Here is a 27,585-nt window from a genome sequence, read left to right on the forward strand (position 1 = left end):
AGGATTTAAGATGTAAACAACTTATATTCATTATTTATTGCTGCATAAATAGGTACCCCAAGACTCTGCGGTTTACAACAATAGGCATGCTGTCACAGTTTTTGCAGGGCAAGAATCTGGGTGCAGCTTAGTTGGGTGACTCTGGTTCAGGGTTCCTCACAAAACTGTGGTCAAGCTATCGGTGAGAGCTGCAGTCCTCTCGGGGCTTGATTGGAGAAGGATCTATTTCTACACTCACTCATGTGGCTTTCGCCAGGCGTCGATCATTCCTGGCTGTGGGCTGAAGGTAGGAGTTCATTGCCATGTGGACCTCCCCAAGGGCATCCCACAACTGGATACCCTCAGCAAGTGCTCAGACAAAGGGCAACACAGAAGCCATAGTCTTTTTGTAACCTATTCTCAGCAGTGACATCCCAAAGCTTCCACCATATTCTCTTTGTTAGAAATGAGGCAAGGAGTTCTGCTCACACACAAGGAGAAGTGACCACACACAGGTATGGCTTTACCTGGACCAGGGATGCCCCTTGATTCACCAGGTCTTGGTCAGTGAAGCCCCCTACTCCTCCAACTGGCATGGCCTGAATTCTCAGTGCTCTGTGAACCAGAAGGCATACCTTGACCCACCACGTTAGTCATTGAAGACAGGTGCAAGGTCTAAATCAAATCCTAGTTTGGAGTTCAGTGTCCTTGGGTACACCTCTGTTGGAGATGCTTCCCCCTGCCTCCTTCAGTTGGCATGGCTGTGTGGTGGGACAGGCCTAAGCCTACTGCTCTTTTTTCCTGTGGCAAGGACAAAACTTATCTTTAGATAGAATGCCTTCTTAGCCAGAATACATTGAGATACTAATTATCCCAATTCCTCAAATGGAGTTGGTCTGCCCTGACCTGAGAGGTCAGTGGAGCAGGTGCAACCTGAGACAACGCTTCATCTTTATCCTTGGAAGTTGACTCTCAAACATGTGTAATGTTTGGTTAGGTCAGTCAACCCAAATAAGAGCGGCCTGAATGGAGGCAGTGAATGTCATATTGATCTGCTCCATCAGGGACGAGAGACGACTGGTTGTTCTTCAATCTCCATTTTCCTTTGTACCGAGGAACAAAATCCCTGATTATTAGCTAGGCACATGACCGCCTGGAATAAAAACAACAATGATCAGGCTTCTTGCAGGGAGGTGTGGTCACGTGACCAGGTTCTGGCCAATGACAGAGAAGCAGTAGTTAGTATGAACAATGTAAGTAGTTCGTATGAGCTATGAGCTATTTCCAAGCAACAGCCTTAAAGGAAAGCAAAGCCCTGCTTTGCCCTCTTTCCTCTGTGTTGGCTATAATATGGATCCAACGACCAGAAGTCTAGGAGCCATGTTGAGATAACCTTGGCAGGGACGCCTGGGTGGCTCAGTTAAGCATCTGCCTTTGGCTCAGGTCGTGATCCCAGGATCCTGAGATCAAGTCCCACATCAGGCTTCTTGCTCAGCGGGGAGCCTGCTTCTCCTTCTGCCTGCTGCTCCCCCTGCTTGTGCACATGCTCTCTCTCTGACAAATAAATAAATAAATAAAATCTTAAAAAAGAGAGAGAGAGAGAGAGAACCTTGGGAATAGAAGCCATGCAGGATAAAGCAATATTAAGAAGGATACCATGGCATACCTTACCAATCATGGGATGACTATCACTGGACTTCTTAAATATAAGAGAGAAATAGATTTGCATATTTAAGTCATTTCCAGTTTTTTTCTGATACTCCTAATTGATTCTAGTCCAAACTAATGATGTGGCTTTGTTCAAGTCCAGACCCTAAATGTATACAATTCCAATCTCATCTTGCCATGACCTGAGCTCCCCCACTACTTCTTATGATATTCTTCTAGCAGGCAGGTACTATCTGTACTATCTGTACCTGTCTGCAAAGAGATCAAGCAAACATTGCCAGGTTCCCACAGGCAACTCTGCAGTCTGCAGAGAGGGGTCGTTTTCTGCTGGACTGTAGGACAGGGGCTAGTCCTTGGGGTTCTCTTCATTTTTATTATTTTTTTTAAGATTTTATTTATTTATTTGAGACACAGAGAGAGAGCCTAAGGAAGGCCAGAGGGAGAAACAGACTCCCTGCTCAGCAGGGAGCCCAATGTGGGGCTCAGTCCCGGAACCCTGGAATCATGACCCAAGGCAAAGGCATATGCTCAACCGAACAAGCTACCCAGGTGCCCCTCTTGGGGTTCTCTCTTTTTTATTTATTTAAAGATTTTATTTATTTATTTGAGAGAGAGAGTGAGAGAGAGCATGAGAGGGAAGAGGGTCAGAGGGAGAAGCAGACTCCCCATTGAGCAGGGAGCCTGATGTGGGACTCGATCCCAGGACTCTGGGATCATGACCTGAGCTGAAGGCAGTTGCTTAACCAACAGAGCCATCCAGGTGCCCCTTGGAGTTCTCTTTAGATAGCAGGACCAACAGGTGCCTGTGGGGCTCAGAACTGAGCTCTCCTGCCACCTGTCCTGGGTGTTGCCCAAGCCCAGGTTCCAGATGTGTAGGTCAAGCCCTTGTCTAACTCAGCTACGCAAAGCCAGCAGGTACCTTTAAGAACAAGTGGGACTTGCTGGGGATGAGGAAGTACAAACAAAAGACAAGTGAAGCTGTCTTCTGGAAGAAGGCAGGGACTGGGCACAAACAAAAACTCCGTATCAAGCACCAACATGGACAGTGTTTGCGTTGTGTGTGTAATATCAGCCAGAGGGCCCCAGGAAACAAAGGCCAAGTCTGTTTTCCTTTCATGGCCTCTGCTCCTCGGTGTCAATTACTTTCTCTAATGAAACCCACATCCAGGCTTATGCCAGGGTTATGCCCAGCTCCCACTCCTTTTCACCACTTGCCAAGGAAATAACTTGACTCTGGGCAAACATCGGGGTGGGGGCATTTCTGGGGTATTTTGTGCTGATGATAGAACCCAGAGTATCTACCGGTTTCTTGGGCCCATCACATTCCTAGTGTGAAATGCAAGTCCTGTTTTAAAGAAAGGGCAGGAATTCACCTTAGGCCATAGGAGGATTTCAGCCAATTATAACCGGCTATCAGAATTCCGGCCTGCGCCTATTCTTTAATGCTTCTGGACTACACTCAACTTTAGCTTGATAAACTCACTCCGATATCTTCAGGCCGTTTTGTTTGTTGACCCTGGCCCAAGAACACCTCTAGTTCAAAATCCGTTACCCGGTGCCCATTATTTTTTAAATATATTTTCGGAAACAAGGCAGAGAGACACTCACTGGCCCAGAAGTGGTCATCGGGATGGAAGAGTTGTGGGTCCTCAAGTCAGGCAGAACTGTGGTGAAACCAGGACCCTCACGCTGGAGTCCAAAAGTATTATCTGTAGTTGTGGAATAAGAGATAAAGGAATCTGTGCATTACTTAGAGTTACAAAGGTTACTAGCTGAGGAAGTAAACTTATGGATAAAGCCTTAATGGGAAGCAGTGGGGGAGGTGAAAGGGAAATGTTGTTAGCACACCAGATCCTTATCTTACAGAGCAGGAAGCCAACTGATACATCAAAAGATGGTATTTTTTTCAACAGATATTTATGATGTCCTAAAGCATTGAGGATACAGACATAAAACAAACCGAACAAAGTCACTACACTCATTCTGCTAATAAGCCTATTGGTTAAGGATAGAGATATTAAGGTGACTATCAGAAAAATAGTAAAAGTCTAAAAAGAGTTGCCTTGGGGGACACCCGAGTGGCTCAGGTCATGATCCTGGGGTCCTGGGATCAAGCCCCATGTCAGGCACGCCGCTCAGTGGGGAGTCTGCTTCTTCCTCTCTCTCTGCCCCTCACCACTTTGTTCTCTCTCTTCCTCATTATTAGCTATATATCCTTGAATATACTACTCCATTCTTTTGTCTGGAAATTGGGGATAATAATGATCTCCTCAAAGGCTATTCGTTACATGATTATCTGCCCAAAGTAGACATGAAAATGGCAGTCCCCTCCCCATGTCTCCCATGTAATATTTTGCAGTTCAAGACTTTCAGGCCGAGAAGTGACATAATGTTCCTGGGTTCTGTCCATCTGACCCAAAGATGCTCGTCTCAAATTTCTCCGAGCTCTAGGGGAACAGGATGTACTTGGTGAGAACCTGCATCTTGAAAGAACACTGACCAAATATTAACATAATTTCCATTTGGATGATACTGTGCAAGTTGCTGATATGGTCTGCACGGCTCACTTACGGATGGCTCAGGTGATTTGCCGTCCTCACTATATTATTGCCTCAGAAGCTTTCACAGTTGGCTACTTAGTCCCTGATGTACCGAAAGCCTCATGATGTAAGGGAGAGAAAATTGTGAACCTAAGAGAGAGAAGGAGAGAGAGATATCACCGTCTGGCATCAGCATGTAAGTAGCAGAAAAACACTAAAAATGTCAATACAGAGCCAGGAGGATCGCTGACATCCAAGCTGACTATGAAGGGGAAATGTACAAATGTGATCCTTTTTGTGTTTACCCAGACACAAACACACACACAGGGTGGCCTGCTTGCAGGTTCTGCGATCTGTCAGTTTGGGGGGAGGGCAGTGAGGGGAGGTTTTAGGGGTAGAGCACAGGCAGTGATATGCTGGTAACTATCGAACAACCGGTCCTGGTTGGGGGACCCCTGAGTTGCAGCAGTTGCCAATTTCAATGGTGTAAATACTCCCAGCCTGGCTGATTTCAAGATACTGGGTTGCAGTAACTGAATGCAGAGTGGAAGCAATGCACTGGGTCAGCTCCTACCTGTGGGTACCAGTCCGTCCCACCACATCGCTGGCTGCAGGTTTCCAGTTCTGTTCTCTTTCAGAAGAAACTCTCGACTCCTTACGCTCACCTGCTTCTGAAGTTGTTGCATCTTGATTTAATCTGGATTCCAGAATCCATCTCTATCTCCCAACAGCATTCATTGTTCATTCAACCCTGATTAATTAGTTACTCTTTTGTAAAGTTCATGGCCCGTCACAACTCGTAGGAATTCTGGGACTGGAGTATTTTGCCCCACCACAAATCTACACAATGGTTGGCAAGACCATTTGTTTATTCAGAAAGCAGCCAACAGGATGCTACAGGCCGGTCAGTGAACCACCCTGCCCCTCAAGATTTGGTAGGCTCCCACAGGCCAAGGAAAGCTCCAGGCAGGCGAGAGGGAATTCCCTCACTTCTGGTGCCTCCACAGTTACAGTTCTTTGGAAACTAAGTGGCTGCCCTGTTGTTTGACACATGTATGAACCTCTTCCTCTCACAGGAAACTCTCCCTCATTAGTCTCCAGGGTGACCTCCCTTTTAAATGGCCCCTGGCCCCTTTCCTCTCCAAATCCTGTATCCTAAAGTCGAAGGAGCTATATCCAGACTCTAGGGGGCCTGACATTTACGTACTTGGGGGACCACCTTTAAAGAAAAGAACCCAACCTTATAAATATAAAGCTACTAGGGCCGGGCTTTTAGAATGAGCCTGTGCGAAGGAGGGTCTCCAGCGGAAGCTTCATTTGCTTCCAGTAAATATGGCTCTGTAGCTAGACTATGCTCCAAAGAAAGCTGGACGTTTGCCTGGTGACGGTGAGCTACAGGATGTCCTGTGTGTATGTGTGTGTGTGTGTGTGTGTGTGTGTGTGTTTCCCTTGTGGGGGAGGAGGAAGCTTCAAACCCTGTGCTGCTTCAAAACGCTGCCTTCGAGCCTAATGCTGGAAGACATTATCCAACGTCTAAGGAAGCCATTTTATGCCACACCACTCTTGCTGAATCACACCACTACTCCCCCCAGTGCTTGGCACAGACTACAACAGTACGCCTGTAACAGGCTGAGACCTTCCCCAGTGGTCCAAGGAAACACCCTCTCTAACCCCTAGCAGACGAACTTCAAAATCACTGCAGATGAGAAAGGACCTCTAGTGGTCAGTCTCAAAGGTCATATCCCTGCTACCTTCTCCCTCTCTCTCTGAAAGGTGTTCTGGTCAACCCTTTGTTGTCCGTTCCAAGAGGTAGAACAAAGAAAATAGAGAACAGATCAGAAGAATTGGGGGTTTTGGTATAAGGAGGATGTGGAGGGTAGGATGACATCTTATGGCATTGAGGTGACGGAGTGGATATTTTTTGCTGTACTAGTGGACAAAATCTACTCCTCTCCTAGGGAGACCCAGGTCCAGTGTTGTGCCAGGGAGCAAAGGGATAAAGGGGAAGCAGAAATGAGACCTCAGTCGAAAGTAACAGATGTTCTGCATTTTGAAGGTGGAGCATAATACTGTGAAAGCATGGGTTTTAATCTCGTTTTTAAAATCATGACTCCTGGGGCACTTGGGTGGCTCGGTGGCTAAGTGTCTGCTTTCTGATCAGATCATGATCCCAGAGTCCTGGAATGGAGCCCCATGTCTGGCTCCTTGCTCAGCGGGGACCCTGCTTCTCCCCCTCCCACTTCCCCTGTTTGTGTTCCCTCTCTTGCCATCTCTCTCTCTCTGTCAAATAAATAAAATCTTAAAAAATAAAATAAAATCATGACTCCTTTGAGAAATTCATTAAAAGGCAGACACCATCTGCTCAGGAAAATCACTGCGTGCACTTGCACACACAAGACACACATCCGCACGCGCATTTTTGGCCTGAAATTCAGGAATTTCACCGAGACGTTAAGGCACATCCATAATGGTTCAAGAAGCCAAGGTTGAACTCTGAAGTAAGGCATTTGGATGAGAATTCAGTGGGACAGCCAGGAATCCTGAATGGATTCTAACCCCTGTGTCACTTTGGACAAATCTCTTTACCTCTCTGAACACCAATTCCTCATCTGTGAAAAAAAGGAAGGGTAGACAAATGTAGGATTTCCAGATAAAAGACAGGATATTTAGTTAAATCTGAATTTCAAATAAATACAGGTTTTTTTTTTTTTAAAGTACAACTATACCCCAAATATTGGCTTTGTCATGAATTAACAGACAGTGGTTGCACAGGACAAACGGAAACTAAAAAGATATTCATTGTTTACCTGGATTTAAAATTTAACAGGGTGTCCTGTATTTTTATTTGCTAAATCTGGCAACCCTAGACAGGTGGCCCTTGAGGTCTTGATTTAAGATCGAAGATTGTCAGTGGTGAAGGAATCCTAGTGGAGACTGGGACGTTACAGGATCATTAATCACTGTTTAAGCTAGGAACTCTGAAGTCCCATGACTGAGGGTAAGGAGTTTATTTATTTTTTAATTTTTAAAAAGATTATTACTTTTTTTTTAAAGTAATCTCTACACCCAACGTGGGGCTTGAACCCAGGACCCCAAGATCAAGAGTTACGTGTTCTGTCAGGCACCGCTGAGTTTAAGCAGTTGAGTAGGACACTGTTAGATCCTGGATGGAAAAGTCACCACACTGGGTCCTTTGCATTGCTCAAAGGACCACTCTATTGTTGCTAGACTGTGACTGCCAGATTTCTAGCTTTTCTGTCACTTTCAAACCTTCAGTGCAGGGCGCCTGGGTGGCTCAGTGGGTTAGCCTCTGCCTTCGGCTCTGGTCATGATCTCAGGGTCCTGGAATGGAGTCCCAAATCGGGCTCTCTGCTCAGCAGGGAGCCTGCTTCCCCCTCTCTCTCTGCCTGCCTCTCGGCCTACTTGTGATCTCTCTCTCTGTGTCAAATAAATAAATAAAATCTCAAAAAAAAAAAAAAAACAAAACAAAACCAAAAACCCTTCGGCACATTCCCAGTGACCAGCTAGATGATCCTCCTGGCTTGTAACCCTCCACCCATTTGCCGAGCTGCTGCCTCTGTCACAGAAAGCTTGGTGACGGCACATGTGAAGGCTGTGCCTCAAAGACCTTAGGGAATGGCCCTGGTTAAAAATGGCGTAAAACCTGTGCCTCTCATGCCTTTCCTACGTGCTGGTTGCTTGGTTCCCTCTCCTGCCCTTCATTCCCGAGGCACCATGAGGTCCAGGTACCTACAGAGTCTGTCTCCCACAGATGGCCCTGGGCACACATTCTCTTCCAGGGGAGCACCCAACTTGCACCCCCAATTTATCTTCAAGTGGGGATCCTCCCATCTCTTTCTCCCTTCCTTTCTTTCTCTCCCTTCCCTTCCTCCCTCCCCTCCTTTTACTAATGTTTCTTGAGTGCCTGCCATGGGGTAGGCGATACTCTGGGCAGGTTCCCCTTAGCTGAGGCCCTTCCACCTCCATCCCTCTCACCAACCCTTGATGCATAGACTGTGGTTCTCGAAATGGGAAGCCGGAACACTGTGTCAATCACCTGGTAGGCTATTAAAGATGAAAATCCTGAGTCTCAACAGAACTGATGAAGGAAAGGTGCCTGAAGACTCCCCAGGTTGGTCTTCCTTCCTTCTTTCCTTTCTTCCTTCCTTCCTTTTAAAAACTTGGTCATTTATTTGACAGACAGAGAGAACCCAAGCAGGGGGGAGGGGCAGAGAGAGAGGAAGAAGCAGACTCCCTGCTGAGCAGGGGGCCCAACATGGGGCTCAATCCCAGGGTCCTGGGGTCATGACCTGAGCTGAAGACAGAGCAAGCCACTCAGGCGCCCCTCCCCAGGTGTTTCTTATGCTCACTGAAATCAGCAGGCTGCCAGTTCTTCTCTGTCCAGAAGTGCACGCGGCCTGATGTGGAGCAGATTGGTTTCCATTCCCGGGAATTTCCAGATTCCGGGCTGCCTCTCTCCTCTCCCGCTGGGCCTGAGCTATTTGTGGGAGGTGTCAAGTCCTAGACTCTGTTAATACTCCAACCAGGCAAACTACTTAGGCTTAATGGTTAACTACTAGGCTTCACTCTTTATGGCAAAATTGTTTCCCCTTTCTGTCAGTTATAGCAAGGCGGAATGTTCTAGGAATGACTTTTATGACCTTGGACAAATCTCATCACTTCTCTGACTCTCCAGAGGGGGCGCCATGATATCATTTTTGAAAAATCTGAACTCCCTCTCCAGCACTGAGGGCACTCTACCTGGCTCCTAGCCATTTTTAACCTTCCCTTCTAGAACGTCAGGCCCTTCAAGACGGAGACCTTTGTTTTGCACATCTTCGTATCTCTTGGAATACCCACTTAATGTTGTGGAATTGAGGGAGCACCATACATCTTGTAGACGTCATAGATTTGTATAGTTAGTAAAGCAATTTTCCACAGATGTCAGGAGAGTGAATTGAGAAGTCCAGTCTTTTATTTGTTCGTGATAAAGACACCATATTGGCTTGGATGGCACTGGCCCTCCCAATGTTTCGAGTACTCAGCTCATAGGGGATAAATATCTATTAAATACATTCCCTCAACATTTTACTTATGGAAATTTTACTGTATACAAATATACAGAAAATTGAGTAACTGTTGAACCCTATCTAGATTCTAGATTCAGTAGGTGTGAATATTAGCTATTATTTGCTCATGTGTGCGTGTGCACACGTGTGTTTGTTTTGGCTGAATTGTTTGAAAGTTACTTGCAATCCTCATGACACTTAACCTATAAATATTTCACCAGGTATCTCCTAAGAATTAGGACATTCTCCTACATAATTGCAATTCCATTATCACACCTAAGAATAATTAACCATTATTTCCTAATATCATTTAGAAATAGAATTTGGTGTTGGTGCCCTGCCCAAATGGCCTTGGTCTGCCTAGAGGTCACCTGCCAACAGTTCCCATATAGCAAACAGGTGACTTCCTGAGTGTCTCTCCCTGAACCTTCATGACAGGATCCAAAGAGTGTACTCGGCCCTCATAGGATGGGCTGGAGATTTTGGGGAGTTAGTACCCCGAGAGTGTTCCTTAACCAATGATGGAAAGAAGTTAGTGGATATACACCCAAGCTTCCTTCCCCTCATGAGTTGATTCTCAGGTATGCTCTACAGAGCATGTCAAAGGGCCTACTAGTGACAGTCGCCCCAAGCACTAACCTGTTCATTAACACACCCTTTATTGGTTGTCCTTCCTTCTTGGAAGGACTTTTATTGTCTTTCCTTCCCTACCTCGCTTCCTTACTGTGCTTCCTGAGATCACCTTTAAATAAACTACTACTTGTAGCCGAAGCAGCTGTCTTAAGAGTCTGCCCCGGAGGGACCCAGAACCAAGACATCATCTGTTCATTAGCTAAATTCACTTCCAAATGATGATGGTAAAACACACTGCTCTTAGATCCACAGAGTAGCAAGCTCCAAACCTTTCAGATGGTGCTTGCAAGTCAGTCACAGAAACCACTCTCAGTTGTGATTCTTCTGGAACAATGCGATATACTGAGGCTGTGTCCTGCTCAGCCCATCTTAGTAATAATGATAGCTCCTGCTAATTAAGAGCCTCCCGTGTGACTGCTTCACATGCTTCACTTCACCTACTCCTCATAGTGACTTTGAAGGGAGGACACTATGATTATTCCTATTGCTTTGACAAAGAACTTGAGGCTCACGGAAGTTCAATAATTGTGGAAGTCCCAGATCTCTGGTATGCTTCACCATCGTGTTAAAATGTGCAGATTGTTAGGTCCCCCAATAATGGGTCCGTGATTAAAGGAGCGAGACTGATACAAAGCGAAGGTCAAGCAAAGCTTTATTTCGCGCCAAGCATCAAGAATCAAACCGAACGTTCGGGGCCGCACCTCTTACAGAGAGGGCGGCCTCTCTCTGCTTCACAGACTAGCTTTTAAGGGCAAAGGCCATGTGGTTGGGCCTGGCCACGCACAGGTGGCCAATGAAATTGTAATACACAGAGAAAGCTGCACAGTCATGCTAGGTGACCAATTGAAATACAATTTACCCTAGTAGATATTTGAATTAGCCTATCACCTTGGTCAGAATTGGCACCCAAAAGGTGCCCAAAGGGTGGGGCCCATATCCTTGGTAACTAGGGAGACAGTATGAGCCCCCCTACTGATCGGATGTCTCCACCTGGCCTGACCGGCCCTTGTATTTGGGCTTTGTCACCTGGGATTGGTTTCCGGGACTTGTTTTTAAGTAAGTCCCCTGGGGAAGGGGGGCAGGGACAGTTTAAGGGTTAAACAACAAGGTTATTGCTTAACCTGGATGGAAGTGCTCTGGCTAAAATAGGTCCTTACACAGATAACTATAAATCTTCTTTTATCCGATTCTTGTATAAATGAGAATGATAGTGCTAGCAAGGAACCACTGTATAGCTCAGAGTAATGACACCATAAATATACATATTCTTTAACCAATAAAAAAGTTCCCTTCAAATTGCTGATTCTTGAGAGTGTAACACAAGGATTCCCCAAACACGTGAGGGTCTCAAAGGGATAAAACTTCTCCCTGTCCTATAGGAGCTCATTAGTCTTCAAAAACTTTCTTTCCTTCTGTCTTAAGATCTCCTTGGTTCACCTTTTACTTCTCCTGCACCAGACCCAAAATCAGCTGTTTCTTCAAGGAGTCCTAGTTCGTTGTCATGAGGAATGATATTAAAGCCCAGATTCTAAGTACTGCGAGTGTTCTTTTCTACTAGACTGGTAATGTTTCTAGTCATTCCAGATTGTACACCTAGAAAAAAAATGCATGTTTAAAAATCATTTTCAATTTTGTTTATCATTATAGTGTTTTACTTTGTTCTTTGATTTTCTGGTAAGGTCTTTTTTTTTCTCTTATACTGAAACTCTTGGTTCTTTTTTTTTTTTTTTTTTTAAGATTTATTTATTTATTTATGTATTTGAGAGAGAGAGAGAGAGCACAAGCCAGGGGAAGAGATAGAGGGAGAAGGAGAAGCAGATTCTCCCTCCTGCTGAGCAGGAAGCCCGAAGTGGGCCTCGATCCCAAGACTCTGGGATCACGACCTTAGCTGAAGGCAGACACTTAACTGAGCCACCCAGGCACTCCTGAAATTCTTGATTCTTTTTTTTTTTTTTTAAGATTTTATTTATTTATTTGACAGACAGAGATCACAAGTAGGCAGAGAGGCAGGTAGAGAGAGAGGAAGAGAAGCAGGTTCCCTGCTGAGCAGAGAGCCTGATGCAGGGAAATTCTTGATTCTTAATATTATTAACTCAAAAATATGTTTATCCTGCACTATAAAGAAAGTAATTTCAAGTAATAAAACCAATAACAATACTACCAAGAAAATGACTGAATGAAATTTTTAAAAAAGATTTTATTGATTATTTGAAAGACAGAGATTACAAGTAGGCAGAGAGGCATGCAGAGAGAGAGGGGGAAGCAGGCTCCCCACTATTTTGGCCGCCATGTTCAAGTTGGATAACTTTGATAATCTGACAGCCTGAGAATGGTAAGGGGGCAAATCTGAGGAAAGGGTTGGTTTTCACAGCAGTTGAAATATTGGAAGATTCCACAACTTAAATCATGCTGGAAAAGTATTACTTACCACTGGTAACCCAAGCCCGGTGCCTTATCTAACTTGAACATGGCAATGTTCGGTGAAATGTGCTACACATTTTTGCACAAGGTCAGGTTTTCCTGGTTTTCCTGGTATGATTATATCCCTGTTGGTAATCTCTGGCCTCACCTAGTAGGTGAGGGACACATGAAAACTTAGATCTGAAGATGTCTTTCCTAGTTAGTGTCTTCTCTAAGAATCCATAAAAAGAAACAGACTTTGAACCCAATTTATTTTGCTGACTTGACCCTACTGTCATAAAGTGTTTAAATTCAAGTAGTATAAGGATGGTAACAGGGAAAGGATTCAGGGTTCCAGATGAAGGAACAGTTGGCCAAGGAAGTCAGCTTTTCAGAGCTCAGCAGGTAAGCAGTAAATCTTTGTCTTGTATAGAAAGTTGTGAAAATCAGGGGCACCTGGGTGGCTCAGTGGGTTAATGCCTCTGCCTTCCGCTCAGGTCATGATCTCAGGGTCCTGGGATCGAGCCCTGCATCAGGCTCTCTGCTCAGCAGGGAGCCTGCTTCCTCCCCTCTCTCTCTGCCTGCCTCTCTGCCTACTTGTGATCTCTCTCTCTGTCAAATAAATAAATAAAATCTTAAAAAAAAAAAAAGAAAGTTGTGAAAATTAAAAACAAGTAAGGGAAATTCATCTTGAAAGGATGCTGTCTGGTATGGTGGAAGAGAAGGGGAGAAATTAATCCTCCTCCTTAATTAATAGGTCGGGTATGGTCTGCTAATGAGCCCACACTCTCAGATCTTATTAGGCACCTACAGTGGACGGTGCTTGGGAAAAGGCTATTAATGACCAAATTCTGAAATCATCACTGTTATAGTACTATGATAGAAATCTTTTTTGGCAAGGTTTTAAAATTACAAAAGAATTGATTTTTTTAAAAAGATTTTATTTATTTGAGAGAAAGAGACAGAGACAGAGATAGCAAGAGAGAGCATAAGCAGGGAGGAGAGGGAGAAGCAGGTTCCCCCCTGAGCAGGGAGCCCGATGTGGAACTCAATCCCAGAACCCTGAGATCATGACCTGAGCTGAAGGCAGATGCTTAACCAACTGCACCACCCAGGCATCCTGAAATAATTGATGTTAGTACTAATGGTATCTTATTGAAATATTGACATAGGGTTGCCGGTCAGAAGAGGTGAGTCTGACAAGAATGAAGCTTGCTTCTGTCAAGACAGGCCTGGGATGGGGAGGAGGAGAGCCTGCCTACAGAAGTCCTAGGCAGGTTAATATTTGAATTACATTCCAGCTCTTGAAGGTTAATATTTGTATTAGGGGGACAAAACTTCAGGTCGCTAATGTTTATGGAGAGGCCAAGGCTCAGAAAGGATTAATGGCAGCTTCTTAAAGGAGGAGAATATCAGTCTACTCAGTAGAGTGCCTAAGAGCCCTGGCCTTGGAAGTCCAGGGTTCAAATCCTAGCCCGGACATTTCCTGTCTTCAGGATCTTGAGCAAATTATATAGTCTTTCCAAACCTTTAGCAGTGATCTCAAGAGGGCTGTTAGGGATTTCACTGAGATTGAAATAGTATCTGTAGACTGTTCAGCACAGTGCCTGTTGCATAGAAAGCATTCAACATGTGTTTCTACCATATTCATAGTGGTACTCTTGAAAGGAAGTAATACATCCATGTTTTTCCCAGATGAAGTGGAAAGTATCTAGGGAGAGGGCTAGTGGCAGCAAAGGCATAGAAGGAAAAAAAAGGAGGACTTTATTATCTATTATTTTTAGTCTATACTGGGTTAAATGGAACATGTATTCCAAGGGGGATGATGGTAGTGGGATGGGGGAAAGCAGAGAGATTGATGTGATTCAGACTACAGACCATGTGGCAGCTGAGTCTTTTCTAAGGTATGAACCATCTGAGTCTATGGGATTTGGAACAGTCTCAAAAACTCTCTTTAGCAGAGAGCAACTTTTACAACACTGGTCCAAGAGAGGCTTTCAAAATCAGAATTACTGCAGCTCAGTAGAGATTGTCTGTGAATGAAGAAGTTTCTTCTCTCTTTCTGTTAAAATGACATCCTATCAATTTCTCCAAGGAAGACTGGTTCTGCCTTTGCCGGGGCTGCCCTATAGTATTTCCTTGTGGTTTTCTTTTTCTTGCCTTAAAAAAAAAAAAAAAATCCCTAATACTAAAAGTACTTTGAACTCAGTAATCAGAACAGGATTGTTTAATTAAAAACTAGAAAGAGTACAGCTGGGATGACTCATCTGGGATTTTATTTTAAATGCATAATAGACAAGAGGAAGGTTCATAAACTCAGTATAGACCAAAGTACAGAACCAACTACAGTCTTTCTCCCCCAGCAGATCAGACGTAAATTTGTTAAAGATGTCGTGGAACGTCAGTGGCCTCATGAGAACATGCAGATTTCTTCTATTAGTGATTTTGTTTCTGCCATGTGAGGTGACAAGTAAGTTAATATTCCTTTGGTCTCTTTGTAAATAAACATTGCCAATTAAAACCTGATCAGCGGGCACTGGGAAAATCCAAATCACCAAATACACAGCTGGTATGGCTCAGAGTAGAGGAGTCAGACCGCATGATAAGACATTAAATGGAAAAATATTTTTATGGTTCTGATATTATAAGACAGAGTAAATATTCTATTCTCTCCAGAGCCACAGCCATTATTTTTCTATGTTTTAATGCATTTCATTACTAATGATATCCAAAATACACTCTGCTGTTTATGTAAGCATTCCCACTTACAAGAAAATCTTTTCTGCATTTGTTCTCTACCCCAACCTGGAAGTAGATCCCCTTTCCCCACAAACACCAATTTTAAAAGCAATATACAGTCCTTGCAGAAAAAATTAGGAAATATATAAAAGAATAAAGAAGGCATACCTGGGTGGCTCAGTCAGTTGAGCGTCTGACTCTTGATTCCATGGGATCAGCCTGTGTCAGGCTCAGCCTCAAGTTCAGTGGCGAGTCTGCTTGGGATTCTCTTTGTCTCCCTCTGTCATGAGCATGTTTTTTATTTTATTCCACATGTGTGCGTGCTCTCTCTCTCTCTCTCTCTCTGTGTCTATCCCTCTGTCTCTCTCTCTCTCAAATAAATAAAAGTTTTAGTTAAAAAAAAAAAAAAAGGAATAGGGGTCCCTGGGTAGTTCAGTCATTACATGTCTGCCTTCAGGTTGGGTCATGATCCTGGGATCAAGCCCCCTGTTGGCCTCCCCACTCAGCAGGAAGCCTGCTTCTCCCTCTCCCACTCCTCTTGCTTGTGCTCTCTCTCTCACTGTGTCTCTGTCAAATAAATAAATAAAATTTTTAAAGAAAAAAGAAGAAAGAAAATTAAATCCCATCATCCAGAGATAACCACTCAACAACATTTTGATATATATTCTTCCAGATTTTTAAAAAATACTAGGCAGCAATCACATCATTTTCACCAGTAGTTTATGCATTTTAAAGGAAAAATTCATACGATTACAGACTATATTAACAAATGTCATGTTGGGGGCAAGTGTGTGCAGTTAAAGTCAATTTTAGCTTTTGTTACTTGCTTCTGAACTAGGGAAGTAAGAACTGAAATCCTGGTATGTTACAGTGAATGGATTTCTGAAAATCAGATGGAAACCAGCTGCTATATATCCTGATAATCCTTCGCACAACAACTCGATTGTGCTACAGACCACAGCTGTTTAAACATCAATTATTTTACTACACTGCCAAAATAATATTCAAACATCAGAAATGCAAGACTAAATTTTCCACAATCCCATTACCTAATCGGAAACCTTTTCAAATCAGCTTTTGCCCGTATTCAGTTGCATATTCAATTTTTATACACTCATAGTAATTACTAGAGACGTAATTTACATTCTGCCTATTCACCTAATGTTGTGTCCTAAGTATTTTTCAATGTTGCTATCAATCTTTTTCATTTGTATTTCCTCACTCCCACGCCCTTCCTTTGCCACTTTCAACCCCTTGAAGTAAACAATTAATGTCTAGAAAGCACTTCTCTAGTTTTTCTCTATTTTTGCCAATCCTGTTCAGTGTACACACTGAAATTTTTTCCAAGACTTCTACTCTTAAATGCATGTGTGTGTACATCCATGCATGTGTGTGTGTGTAAATGCGGTAATTCTGTGCATAGTAGTTCTCAAACTTCACTGCACATTAGAATTGCCTGAAGGCATTTTGCAAATGCAATGCCCAGATTGCACTCATATCAATTAATCAGAATGTCTGGGGGTGGGAGCCAACCATGTGTTTTTAAAGATCCCCAGGTGATTCCAGTGTGGAGCAAAATCTGGTAACCATCATTTTAACATTTGCTTTTAACATAACTTCTTTTAGTTAATAATACATTACAGAGCTTTCCCCCTTGTAAAACCATATAGATCAATAAGACTATTTAATTATCGCAAGTATCTCATTGTACGGGTGTAACGTGATTCGTTTAACCAATCCCCCGTTTACGTCGTTTTGATCATTCACTTTAGGTTAATACTTTCTTCCTGCCCTCCCAGCTTCTGTTTTAACCGTGAATAATAAAACTGAGAACTATATCCTGAACACTCGGCCTGGCTCCCTAGAATCTCTGAAATGTGCTGTTCAAAACCACACCAGAGAGGAAGAACTTCTCTGGTACCGAGAAGAGGGGACCGTGGATTTGAAATCTGGAAACAAAATCAACTCCAGTTCCGTCTGTGTTTCTTCCATCAGCGAAAACGACAACGGAGTCACCTTTACCTGCAAGCTACAGAGGGACCAGTCGGTGTCCGTTTCAGTGGTGCTGAATGTCACTTGTAAGTGAGAGGGAAGAGGCCGCTAGCCAGTCGCGGTTGTCTACACTGTGTTAAGCGGTACTTGAAACCTGGGACTGAAGAGCTGTGTGTGCATTTTCACGTGTGCTTGGTGTTGCCTCATTGCCCTATTTATGCTCCCACAACAGTGCGTGAGGGTGCTCGTCTCCCCACGCCCTCATGAGCACTGAGTATCCTCCAACTCCAAGAATTTGCCAGCCCGATTTGGAATTTTACTTTCATTTTCTTAATTAAGAATGAGGGTGTCCACCCTTTCATAAATGTACTGGCTGTTCATGTTTCTTTTGTGTGAAATACCTGCTCATGTCCTTCACCCATTTCTCTATTGGGTTAAATAACCTTTTGAAAATTGGTTTGGCTAGGTGCGTGTGGGTGGCTCAGTTGGTTAAGTGACTGAGTCTTGATTTTGGCTTAGGTCATGATCTCCGGGCTGTGAAATTGAGCCCCACCCCCCCATGAGCCCTGCATGGAACCCCATGTGGGGCTCTGTGCTGGGTGTGGAGCCTGCTTAAGATTCTATCCTCTGCACTCCCAATCTCTCTCTTTCTAACAAATAAAAATTTAAAAAAAAAAAAAAAGGAAGAAGGAGAAGGGAAAAAAGAAAGAAAAGAATCCCCATCAAGTAAAATGATCAAAGAGTCCTGTATCACACGGTAGCACTCTAAAACAATGAGCTTGATCTCTGTGGTTCATCGTGGGTATATCTCAAAAACATGCAAGCCATCGAGCGAATAGAGTCTTTTATATAAGCCTCCTAAAACAATATGATGTATTTCCTATCGGTACAGTATGTGTATAAAAAACCTTGTTTAAACAACAACAGCTGTAGAGATTTACGTGAAACTCACAGCAGTGAGCCTCTTTGGGGAGCCAGGAAGTGAACAAGATGGAGTCAAAGAGGACCTTAACTTTATCAGAAATGTGCTAATTTTATAAAAGGGAATACCCAGGTATAGCTGACAGTCTTCAAAATTAACTCTGTAAATAGTTAAATAAAAAAAAAAAACTAATAGGACATGTCCACAGGCCCTATAGTACATTTGGTAATTCTGTTATCTATTCCAGCAGCTTCCTACATCTCTGAATACCATCTAACATGCTCCTTGGATATGGATACAGAATTTCAAGCTCATTCCAAAGAGCAACAAAATGTCATTCTTCTGAAAGCGTTATTAATAGCACAGCCTACTCAGGGTCTAATTATTCAGTGTGCAGATTATCCATCTCCTTTTTTCCTCATCTCCACCTCTCTTTCCTACCGCCCGTCGTTTTTCAAGCACTTTACTACTCTTCCGCACCTCAACCAGAAAATGCAATGGGCAGAGAGGAGAAAAAGAGTCAGCTCAACCATTTCTCCTCCTAGACGTTGGAACGCCCCGGTGGGGAAGAGGGTTGGAATTATTTGGCAAAGAGAAATGTGTTCAAAATCTATGTCTCTATGCCTGCCCTTATCATGGAGGGAGTAAGGACTTGCTCACGCAGAGGGATGAGAGAGACTCAGAAGGTCACAGCTTCCATAGATGTCAAAGTTGCCATGATTGGAGCACCTTCTGGGAGGAGGACACTATTTTTAGAGGATGACCGAGGAAATGCAAGTATGCACTGGTTAAATGTGGCCAGGGCAAATTTGGTTAGATACAATGCAAAAATAGAGGAGGTAAGGAAACCTCAAAACCACTGTGTTTGCCGCGGCCACCAACACCAGCACCACAATAATATGACCAGCACTGTGGTAAATTCTTTACAGGCATTATCTCATTGAATCTTTACAGCAGATAGAGGTATTATCCCACTTTTTAGATGAGGAAATTGAGCGTACTTAGCAGTTCAGTAACTTTCTCAAGGTCAGAGAGCAAAGACTTATAATTAATTAACTATTTTAAAAGATTTTATTAATTTATTTGTCAGAGAGAGAGAGAGAACATAAGGAGGGGGAGAGGCAGAGGGAGAAGGAGATGGAGATTGCCTGCCAAGCAGGAAGCCAGATGTGGGGCTTGAACCCAGGACCCTGGGATCATAAACTGAGTGGAAGGCAGACACTTAACTGACTGAGCCACCCAGGCATCCCTCATTATTTTTAAAAAAGATTTATTTATTTGAGAGAGAGAAAGTTTGTGTGTGCAAGTAGGGGGAGGGGCAGAGGGAGAGAATCTTCAAGCTGACTCCTTCCTGAGCACAGAGCCAGATACGGGGTTTGATCCTATGACCCATGAAATCATGACCTGAGCCGAAACCAAGAGTCGGTCAGTTAAATGGCTGATCCAGGTGCCCCAGATTCATTATTATGGACGTTTTTCCATGGTTCATCTTCTCTACCACATAGAAGTTCTATGAGGTTTGGAACTGGATATATATCATTTACCAATGTATCCCTGGTTCCTAGTCCAGTGCTTGTTACAAAGTAGGTACTCAATAAATTTTTGTCAAATGAACGAACGACTGCATGAGAGAGACTGAAGGAAGATCTTGAACGTTGACAGTCAACTACTGCTTATCTGTTAATTCAACCCACCTGCTTGAGTCTTGCAGTTGCTCCTATTCTAAGTGGAGATGACTTCCAAACAGCTGAGGAAGGCAATGATGTGAGGCTGGTTTGCAGCGTGAAATCCAACCCCCAGGCTCAAATGATGTGGTACAAAAACAGTAACATCCTGATTTTAGAGAAAAATTACCAAGTCCATCAGACAAGTGAGTCTCTCCAACTGGCCATCACCAAAGTCAAGAAATCTGACAATGGAACCTACAGCTGTGTTGCAAGTTCATCTGAGGGAATGGAGACCAAGGACTTCCACCTCAACGTCAAAGGTAACTCTCTTTTCAAGGAAAGTAGGCAGAAAGTCAGAATAGGTTTTCATAAATATTTTTGTGGCCACAGATCATGATGACAATTATGATGAATAGCCATGGTTTTCTTTGGAGAGTCATCCCTATCCAAGGAATTTCCGCTAAGAACTCCAGTTCTTCCATTTAGGATACCCACTCCATATACAGCACCGCCTTTTGGGCAAAGGTCCTTTTTAGAACCAAGTGGTGGAAGACAATTCTGGTTGGCTTTTAGGGAGGAGTACCTTTCCTGAATTCTCTGAGGCAACAAGGTTCGTAGGAACTGGACTTTGGAGTTTATAGCCATGACAAACAAAAAGAGAAGTCAGAAACACAAAGAGAAAGAATGATAGATAAGGAAATGAATCTTTAAAATCACTCCTGACTTTGAAATTGTAATCTATAGGCTAAGCAGCAGTGAGGGAGGGGGAAGATGGTGTAAAAAGGTCTTTCTCATGGCTTCAGGCCTCACCTACCCAGATTTTTCACCCCTGAAATAAATAGCAGGGAACAAATGAATTTCCAAGTGTTCTCCTCATACTTCTCATTCATACAAAAAGAGAAAGGGGACCTGAGCCGAGAAAACGAGGAAGATGGTAGAAAGAAACCAGGTCAGAGAGCGAATGGAACGCAGACCAGTGTTCCCACACCTCCACTTAACATAGGTGATTGGGGCAAAAATTGACCTCGAGGGGAGCCTGGATGGCTCAGTGGGTTAAGCCTCTATCTCTGGCTCAGGTCATGATCTCAGGGTCCTGGGATCGAGCCCCGTTTTGGGTTCCCTGCTCAGAAGGGAGTCTGCTTCCCCCTCTCTCTCTGCCTGCCTCTTTGCCTACTTGTGATCTCTCTCTCTCTGTCAAATAAATAAATAACATCTAAAAAAAAAATACTTACCTCGAGGTGAGGAGCACACAAAGAAATAGTCAAGAACACAGTTGTGATAACTGGAATGGGAACGACCATCTTGGAAGCAGGGTAAAGAAAGCCACAGTCTAAGCACAGTGGAAAAGACCCATGGAGGGGGTTCAGTCTTGAGGACTTCTTTAGACAATGCCCCAGCCCTGAAAATTTTCCGATGTTGAAACAGGACAGTGTGAGATGAAAACTGGCAGCCATCAAGCTTGTCACTCATTCTTTGCTGCTATGAATCCAAGTTCAAAAATAACTTCCTTTTTGATACAGATTCCAAAAGTTTGGTTAGCATAGTTAAGTTTTCTTAGATAACATCTCTCTTAATTTGAAACGACCATTTATTAAGACCCTTAACTGTCAATTTTAGTTGCTGAATATACAGACAAAAACACACTAAAAAAAATCTTTAAAGTTTGCTTTCATGTTAAAACTGTAATTATGAAGTTGAGAAACATACCAGTTTATGTGATCTGCAAACTCGGGCAAGCCAAGTTAATTTTCTGGTTACAACGCCTTAGTTTGGTTACATGTAATGAGTCCCTTCTCCTTCTAATTGGACAATGTGCATCGTTGAAATAAAATTTAATTTTTCTGAAAAAAATAAAAAAGAGAGAGAAAGGCAAGATACCTGGAGTCGCAGATGCCGGAAATGCTCATACACACATTTCCTGGTCCGAGGCCAATATGCTAAGAGCAGCCAAACAAGCTGAGGTTCTTATTTCTTGTTAGAACATTTTTCACTTTGTCATTTGCTTCCTTGTGCCCACACATTGCTTTTCTTGCTAGTTCCTGGGAAGCCAATTGAACCCCTGCCAGAAGTGTTGGACCATGTGAGCACCAGGCTTATTTCCTCCCTCTCAAGGGGAGGTCGGGAACACCCACCCAGTTGAATGCCCATGACTGTGATTACTGGCCTGTCCAGTAATTTGTGCTGCAGAGCGGTGACGGTATGCCCAGGGGCTGCTTGCTTTCAAAACCAAACTCACAAATAACCCAAGTACTCATGGGATCTAGAAGAGGAGGAGGAGGCCCCTTATTGAAGCCCTGCCTAGTCACCTCCCCTCCAAAGCATGGCTGGTGGGCACCTCCAGCCACGGCATTCTAACCGGTTGTGAAAATTATGCACGGAGATTAGGGAATTATATCATCTCTCTTGGTTGAGAAGGAATCACAAGTTCTCTGTGCCATAAAAAAAAACTCAAAACCCAAAACCCACAACAACAACAACAACAACAAAAGCATATGACTCATGTGTCGAGCAGGATGCTAGCTTGGCAACTTGGCTCTTGGATGGGTGGGGTTTTGGATGGAGCTCTTCCAAACCAACTTGTTTTTCTGATTTCTTCCCGCTCTATTATTTCCTTGGCTGTGGGCTATCTTCAGAGCATTAAGTGCTCTGCTGCTGGGGCTCAGGCTAAATATGCTTGCGGTGAGCCTGGGCAGGCTTTGTTGTTCAGTAGGGTGGTTTCTAAATGAGGCCGTGGTAGGTGCAGTGAAACCATGGATCTTGGGCACAAGGGTGTAGCCTGTGTGTTGGGATTATCTTGCCCTAATAAATACGGAAGGGAAAAAATACCAAGAGAGTAAAACAGGACAGCAGGAGAAGTGCAGTACACTTCTTATTTCCAACAAATTCCTAAAATACTATCTTAGCCAGGATGGGAGCCCCTCCCCCTCTGAGGGTGAATGCAGGGGCCTTAGACTTATACTTGCCAAAGCCACTCTCATGGGAAACTTGGAATCTGAAGTGAGCCAGTGGGTCAGGCAGTTTTCAGCTTGTTTATGGAGTGAAAGCTGCCAGGAGTGGCTTCATTTTATTCAGCTTGGTAAAAATATTCAGGTCTGTGGCTGATTTCTGATTTCTTTCCCCAATTGTTCCTTGGCACTGAAAGTGGAAGGGGTCCCTAAGAAGGTGAGGGCCGTTTGGTGTCTCTCAGGGCTAGCTAACAAGAAGGCCCACGGAAGAGAATTTCTCCAGAGTATTGGTGCAACTCACACCCTCATGAGAAAAAAAAAATTTTTTTTAAGATTTTCTTTATTTATTTGACAGACAGAGATCACAAGTAGGCAGAGAGGCAAGCACAGAGAGAGGAGGAAGCAGGCTCCCCGCCGAGCAGAGAGCCCGATGCAGGGCCCGATCCCATGACCCCGGGGATCCTGACCTGAGCCGAAGGCAGAGGCCCCAACTCACTGAGCCACCCAGGTGCCCCATGAGAAAATTTTTAGTAACAGCTAAAAGAGAGCTAGAGTAAAGGATGCTTAATCTACGTACTCCCCCAAATTACCCTGAGCAGGAACTGGACACATAATAAAGAGGAAAACAAGTAAAAGGTAAGTGGTTATTGTGTCCTACAGTTATGGGGGGATAAACCCTATTTTCTAATATTGAGGAATAGAGGACTTGGGCTTTGAAGTGAGATTTATTTAAACTCTTCTCTTCCCCTCCTTCCCATCTTTTGCCCCTCGTGTACTATCATGTGAACCCGTGTCCTTTATAACACTGATCTCAATCTGTAGTTTTTGTTTGTTTAATGTCTGTCTTCACGACTAGAATGTGAGCTCCTTGAAGGCAGGAGCCTTCCATGTCTGGCCTATCTTTTGCAGGCTGAGCACAACCTACTGCACAGTAGTTGTTCAATAAAAATGTTTTGACTACACTCAATAGATGAACTCAATTGTACGATAAATAACACACTTTTTATTTCCTATAAATTCCTAAAATATTATCTTAGCCAAGATTGGAGCCCCCTCCCCCTCCTAGGGTGAATCCAGGGTCTTAGACTGGGTCATTTAAATATCTTTGTTGATCTTAATTAAGCACTCTTTTGAAAGTTTCATCCCATATCATAGCAAACGTATTAAAATGAAGCACATTAAGTATACTTTTTTGCTGTGAAATTTTTGAAAGGTTGTTTGTAACTTGCATACATTTGAATCTTATAAATAAGATGTTAATTTGGTTCTTAAGGTTTAATTATTATTATTATTATTATTATTAAACATTTGGGTTATAGTTGACACAAAGTTACATTTTATAGATGTTTAAACATTTATTAATTTTGAGTAATTTTGCCACTTTATTTTCATATTTTAGAACCTATATACATATATATTTTAAGATTTTATTTATTTATTTGAAAGAGAAAGTGCAAGCCATGAGGGGAAGAGGGGGTGGGGGAAGGAATCTGAAGCCAACTCTGCCCTGAGCCAGGAGCCCGATGTGGTGCTCAATCCCACGACAGCGAGATCATGACTTGAGCCGAAAGCAAGAGTTGGATGCTTAACCAACTGAGCCACCCAGGCGTCCTGGAACCAATTTTTTTCCAGGTCTCAAATATTTTCATAGGCTTTTGGGAACTTCACCCACAGTGCCTGATGAAAAAATTATCTCTAGGTTTCCCTGGTGTTCAGAAAACGAGGGGATGGGTTTTCATTTCTAGCTGACATGATTGCTGCCGATCTCTTTCTAGCCCAAGTTAGAAGTAGACTCTGTTCTTCCATGTCATTTAGAAAGGTATGAACATCTTTTCCAAATTTGGGAAGGCTGGAGCTTAGAGTCCTACTTCCCTCAGGGCACCATGCAACCCCCTTGTATAACGTTTTGTCCCTGTTTGGGGTATTATCACAACACTTGTTCTCGGGCCCACAGGCCTCTCTCCCCTCAGTCCAGTGGGCTCTTTCACTTTTCTCTTCCTTTTTTTTTTTTTTTTTAAAGATTTTATTTTTAGGGGCACCTGGGTGGCTCAGTGTTTAAGTATCTGCCTTCGACTCAGGTAATGATCCCGGGGTCCTGGGATCGAGCCCCGTGTCGGGCTCCCTGCTTGGCAGGAAGCCTGCTTCTCCCTCTCTCACTCCTCCTGTTTGTGTCCCTTGTCTCGCTGCCTCTCTCTGTGTCAAAAAAATAAATGAAGTCTTTAAAAAAGAAAAAAATATTTTATTTTTTAAAGTCTCTATACCCAACGTGGGTCTCAAGTTCACAGCCCTGAGATCGGGAGTTGCACGATCTACCGACTGAGCCAGCTGAACACCCCTCAGTTTTTCTCTTCTTGCTTTTAAGTCCTTCTTCCCTCTTTTGTCCCCCGTGGAGATACCTCCAAATATCTTTGGCACTTTTTAAAGTGCAGGGAAAACCATTGATATCAGCCTATTTCTGCCTTCTGTGTGGCCAAAATTTGGATGAGAAAAAGCACAAAAATGGTCTGATTACCTGCTTTGGGGGAGTTATTCCCCTTACAATAAATTATCCTTCTCCAAAGTAATGGATCTAAAGCCTATCTCTGCTGGTTACTAGCTTGTGACTTTGGGTCAGTGGTTCCTCACCCATAAAATGAGGGCCCAATACCTACCTCTTGGGTTGTTTGAAGGCTTTAAGAGGTTAAGTATAAGGCACCATGGCAGGGACATAGTAGAAATATATGAACTAGACTCATATAAATGTTAGCTCTTGTTCCTTGTGTTTGCCTTTCCAACAGATAGAACTGTGGCTATGCCAATAGAACCCATTATTGCTGCGTGTATTGTGGTCTTTCTGACGCTGTGCTTTGGACTGATTGCTAGAAGAAAAAGAATAATGAAGGTATCTAAGTATTCTAAACTATGTGGGTAAAAAGTCATCTAAACACAGGCAGAGAACCAGCTGTCTAAGTGACTATGGAGTTGGGAACCATACTTGGACACTCTGTTCCCTCTAAAGATCTAAAATGGAAGCTGCTCAAAGGAGTAAAACTTGTACAAATACTCTGAGGACAGCTTTAACAAAGAATGGAAATTCATCGGGACAAACCCCAGGTGAAAATAGCTGCAGGGGGTTGAGGGCTGATTTTTCTTCCCTTTAAATTCTCCTTTATTGTTGCTATGGTACCTTCGGTACAATAAATAAATATATAGAGAAACATCTGCTGTGGGTTCAGAGATCTGCATGAAAAAAATGGCCCTTGCTGCTCAACTTCTGAGGGCAGCCACAGGCCCTGCGACCCGAGGGTTGGAGCTTGAATTGTTGCATGGTTCACCTTGTTGGTTAGCTTGGTGCAACGAATGTGTGTGCATAGGTTAATGCCATGCATTTGGCTCCGCCAGTTATTCCAGTGCCAAAGGGAAGCAAATACGGCAGGAAGCCTGTAAGAAAAGCCCAGTACAGTCTAGGCTTGTCAGTTACACAGCAAGACGCAGGCTTCTTGAAACATATGGTAACTGCGTGTGATTGGGAGCAACAACGTCTCCCAAGAAGAAATTCACCCACCCCCTGGTGCCAATGCAAAACAAATTTTTTTTTCCGGGGTGGGGGAGGGGAGGAAGAAAGAAAAGGAGAGTAAAAAGAAATATTTAACTACCTAAGAATCCTAGTAGCATTTTGATTTAAGAATTACATCTCTGTAGGTTCAATAGAGATAATTAATATGGCCAAAGACGTAAGACCTGCACCCGTGCAGAGGTGTCTGTATTTCTAGCCATCTCTATATGGATGAGTATTTTTCTTGGTAGGAGATTAACAGCCATTTGGGTTTCTTATCCCTTGAGCCACTTTGGTGCATTCAAAATGTTTATCTACAGCCTCAGAAAAGCAGGCAAACTCACTGCCCTTGTGTTTGCTTTTAGCTGTGCATGAAGGATGAAGGTCCTCAAAGAGACACGGCTCTGTAAGTACTCTGGGCTGGGGCCAGCGATTTCCCAGAAGCAGATGGGAGTAGTGGCATGTGTCATAAGCCCATCCTGGGCAAACTCCTCCTTAGATGGGAGGTGTTGGGAGGTGCTGGAGGTGAAGAGGTTCAGACAAGAACAGAGGGTGGAGGAGAATCTGCCTCCACTTTAGAGGAAGACAGGTGAGGCTAGGTTGGAAGTTTGCCTAGGACTGAGAATACTGCTGCCATTGGTCTTCTTCCCCCCTTTTTTTTTTCTTTAAAGATTTTATTTACGGGTGCCTGGGTGGCTTGGTGGGTTGGGCTTCTGCCTTTGGCTCAGGTCATGATCTTGGGCATCTCCGCACTGGGCTCTCTGCTCAGCGGGGAGTCTGCTTCTCCCTCTCTCTCTGCGTGCCTCTCTGTCTACTTGTGATCTCTCTCTCTGTCAAATAAATAAATAAAATCTTTAAAAAAAATAAAAAAAATAAAGATTTTATTTATTTGTCAGAGAGAGAGAGAACGAGCAGGGGGAACGTCAGGCAGAGGGGGAAGCAAGCTCCCCACTGAGCAGGAAGCCCAAAGCGGGGCTCGATCCCAGGACCCTGGGATCATGACCTGGGCCAAAAGCAGACGCTCAACTGACTGAGCCACCCAGGTGTCCCGCTACCACTGGTCTTAAGCCTGCTGTCCACTTAGGAAGTTTTGGGCTAATGCTGTGTGCCTGCATTGTATTGCCACCTAATGTAAATGGCTGAGAGGGCTTACCCTGGGGGAAGCAATACTGCTTTCTCCTTCACAGCGGGGTCACTCACCCCTCATTCTTAACATTGCCTTCTCTGTGACAGTTCCTGTAGTCTGTCAGCTCCAGCCTTGGAGAAGTAAGCAGTGGGTAAAAAGAACAAAGGTGTTCTTTCTGAGAGCATGAATTTTGTTTTGATTTTTTTTCTTATTGCCATGACCGTCATTGTAATTGATTTCTTGGTTCATTTCAGATGAGCAAGCTGAGATACCATCTCACACAACGAGAAGTTTGGATCAGGACTTCCTTGATTTATGTAGTCCCATCTGTATTTATTGCTATTATTAAATTCACTCCTGTCAAATTGTC

General features: G+C 43.6%; 1 protein-coding gene and 1 long non-coding RNA gene across 2 annotated transcripts; one reads left to right on the forward strand and one right to left on the reverse strand.

Moving 5' to 3' along the window:
- Positions 1 to 6: 6 nt before the first annotated feature.
- Positions 7 to 8,682, reverse strand: LOC308357373. The gene is made up of 4 exons (XR_013968190.1): positions 8,558 to 8,682; positions 4,219 to 4,337; positions 3,256 to 3,356; positions 7 to 1,132 (listed from the first exon to the last, which is right to left on the reverse strand). It is a non-coding gene; the product is annotated as an uncharacterized lncRNA (long non-coding RNA).
- Positions 7,110 to 27,585, forward strand: TMIGD1 (transmembrane and immunoglobulin domain containing 1). The gene is made up of 7 exons (XM_080826894.1): positions 7,110 to 7,185; positions 14,656 to 14,759; positions 16,828 to 17,106; positions 19,654 to 19,929; positions 25,332 to 25,435; positions 26,455 to 26,495; positions 27,470 to 27,585. Exons 2-7 carry the CDS (start codon positions 14,678 to 14,680, stop codon positions 27,471 to 27,473), a joined length of 786 nt encoding a protein of 261 aa, XP_080683020.1. The 5' UTR covers positions 7,110 to 7,185; positions 14,656 to 14,677; the 3' UTR covers positions 27,474 to 27,585.

Source organism: Martes martes, assembly GCF_963455335.1.
Source record: "Martes martes genome assembly, chromosome: 16".
NCBI classification, from domain to species: domain Eukaryota; kingdom Metazoa; phylum Chordata; class Mammalia; order Carnivora; family Mustelidae; genus Martes; species Martes martes.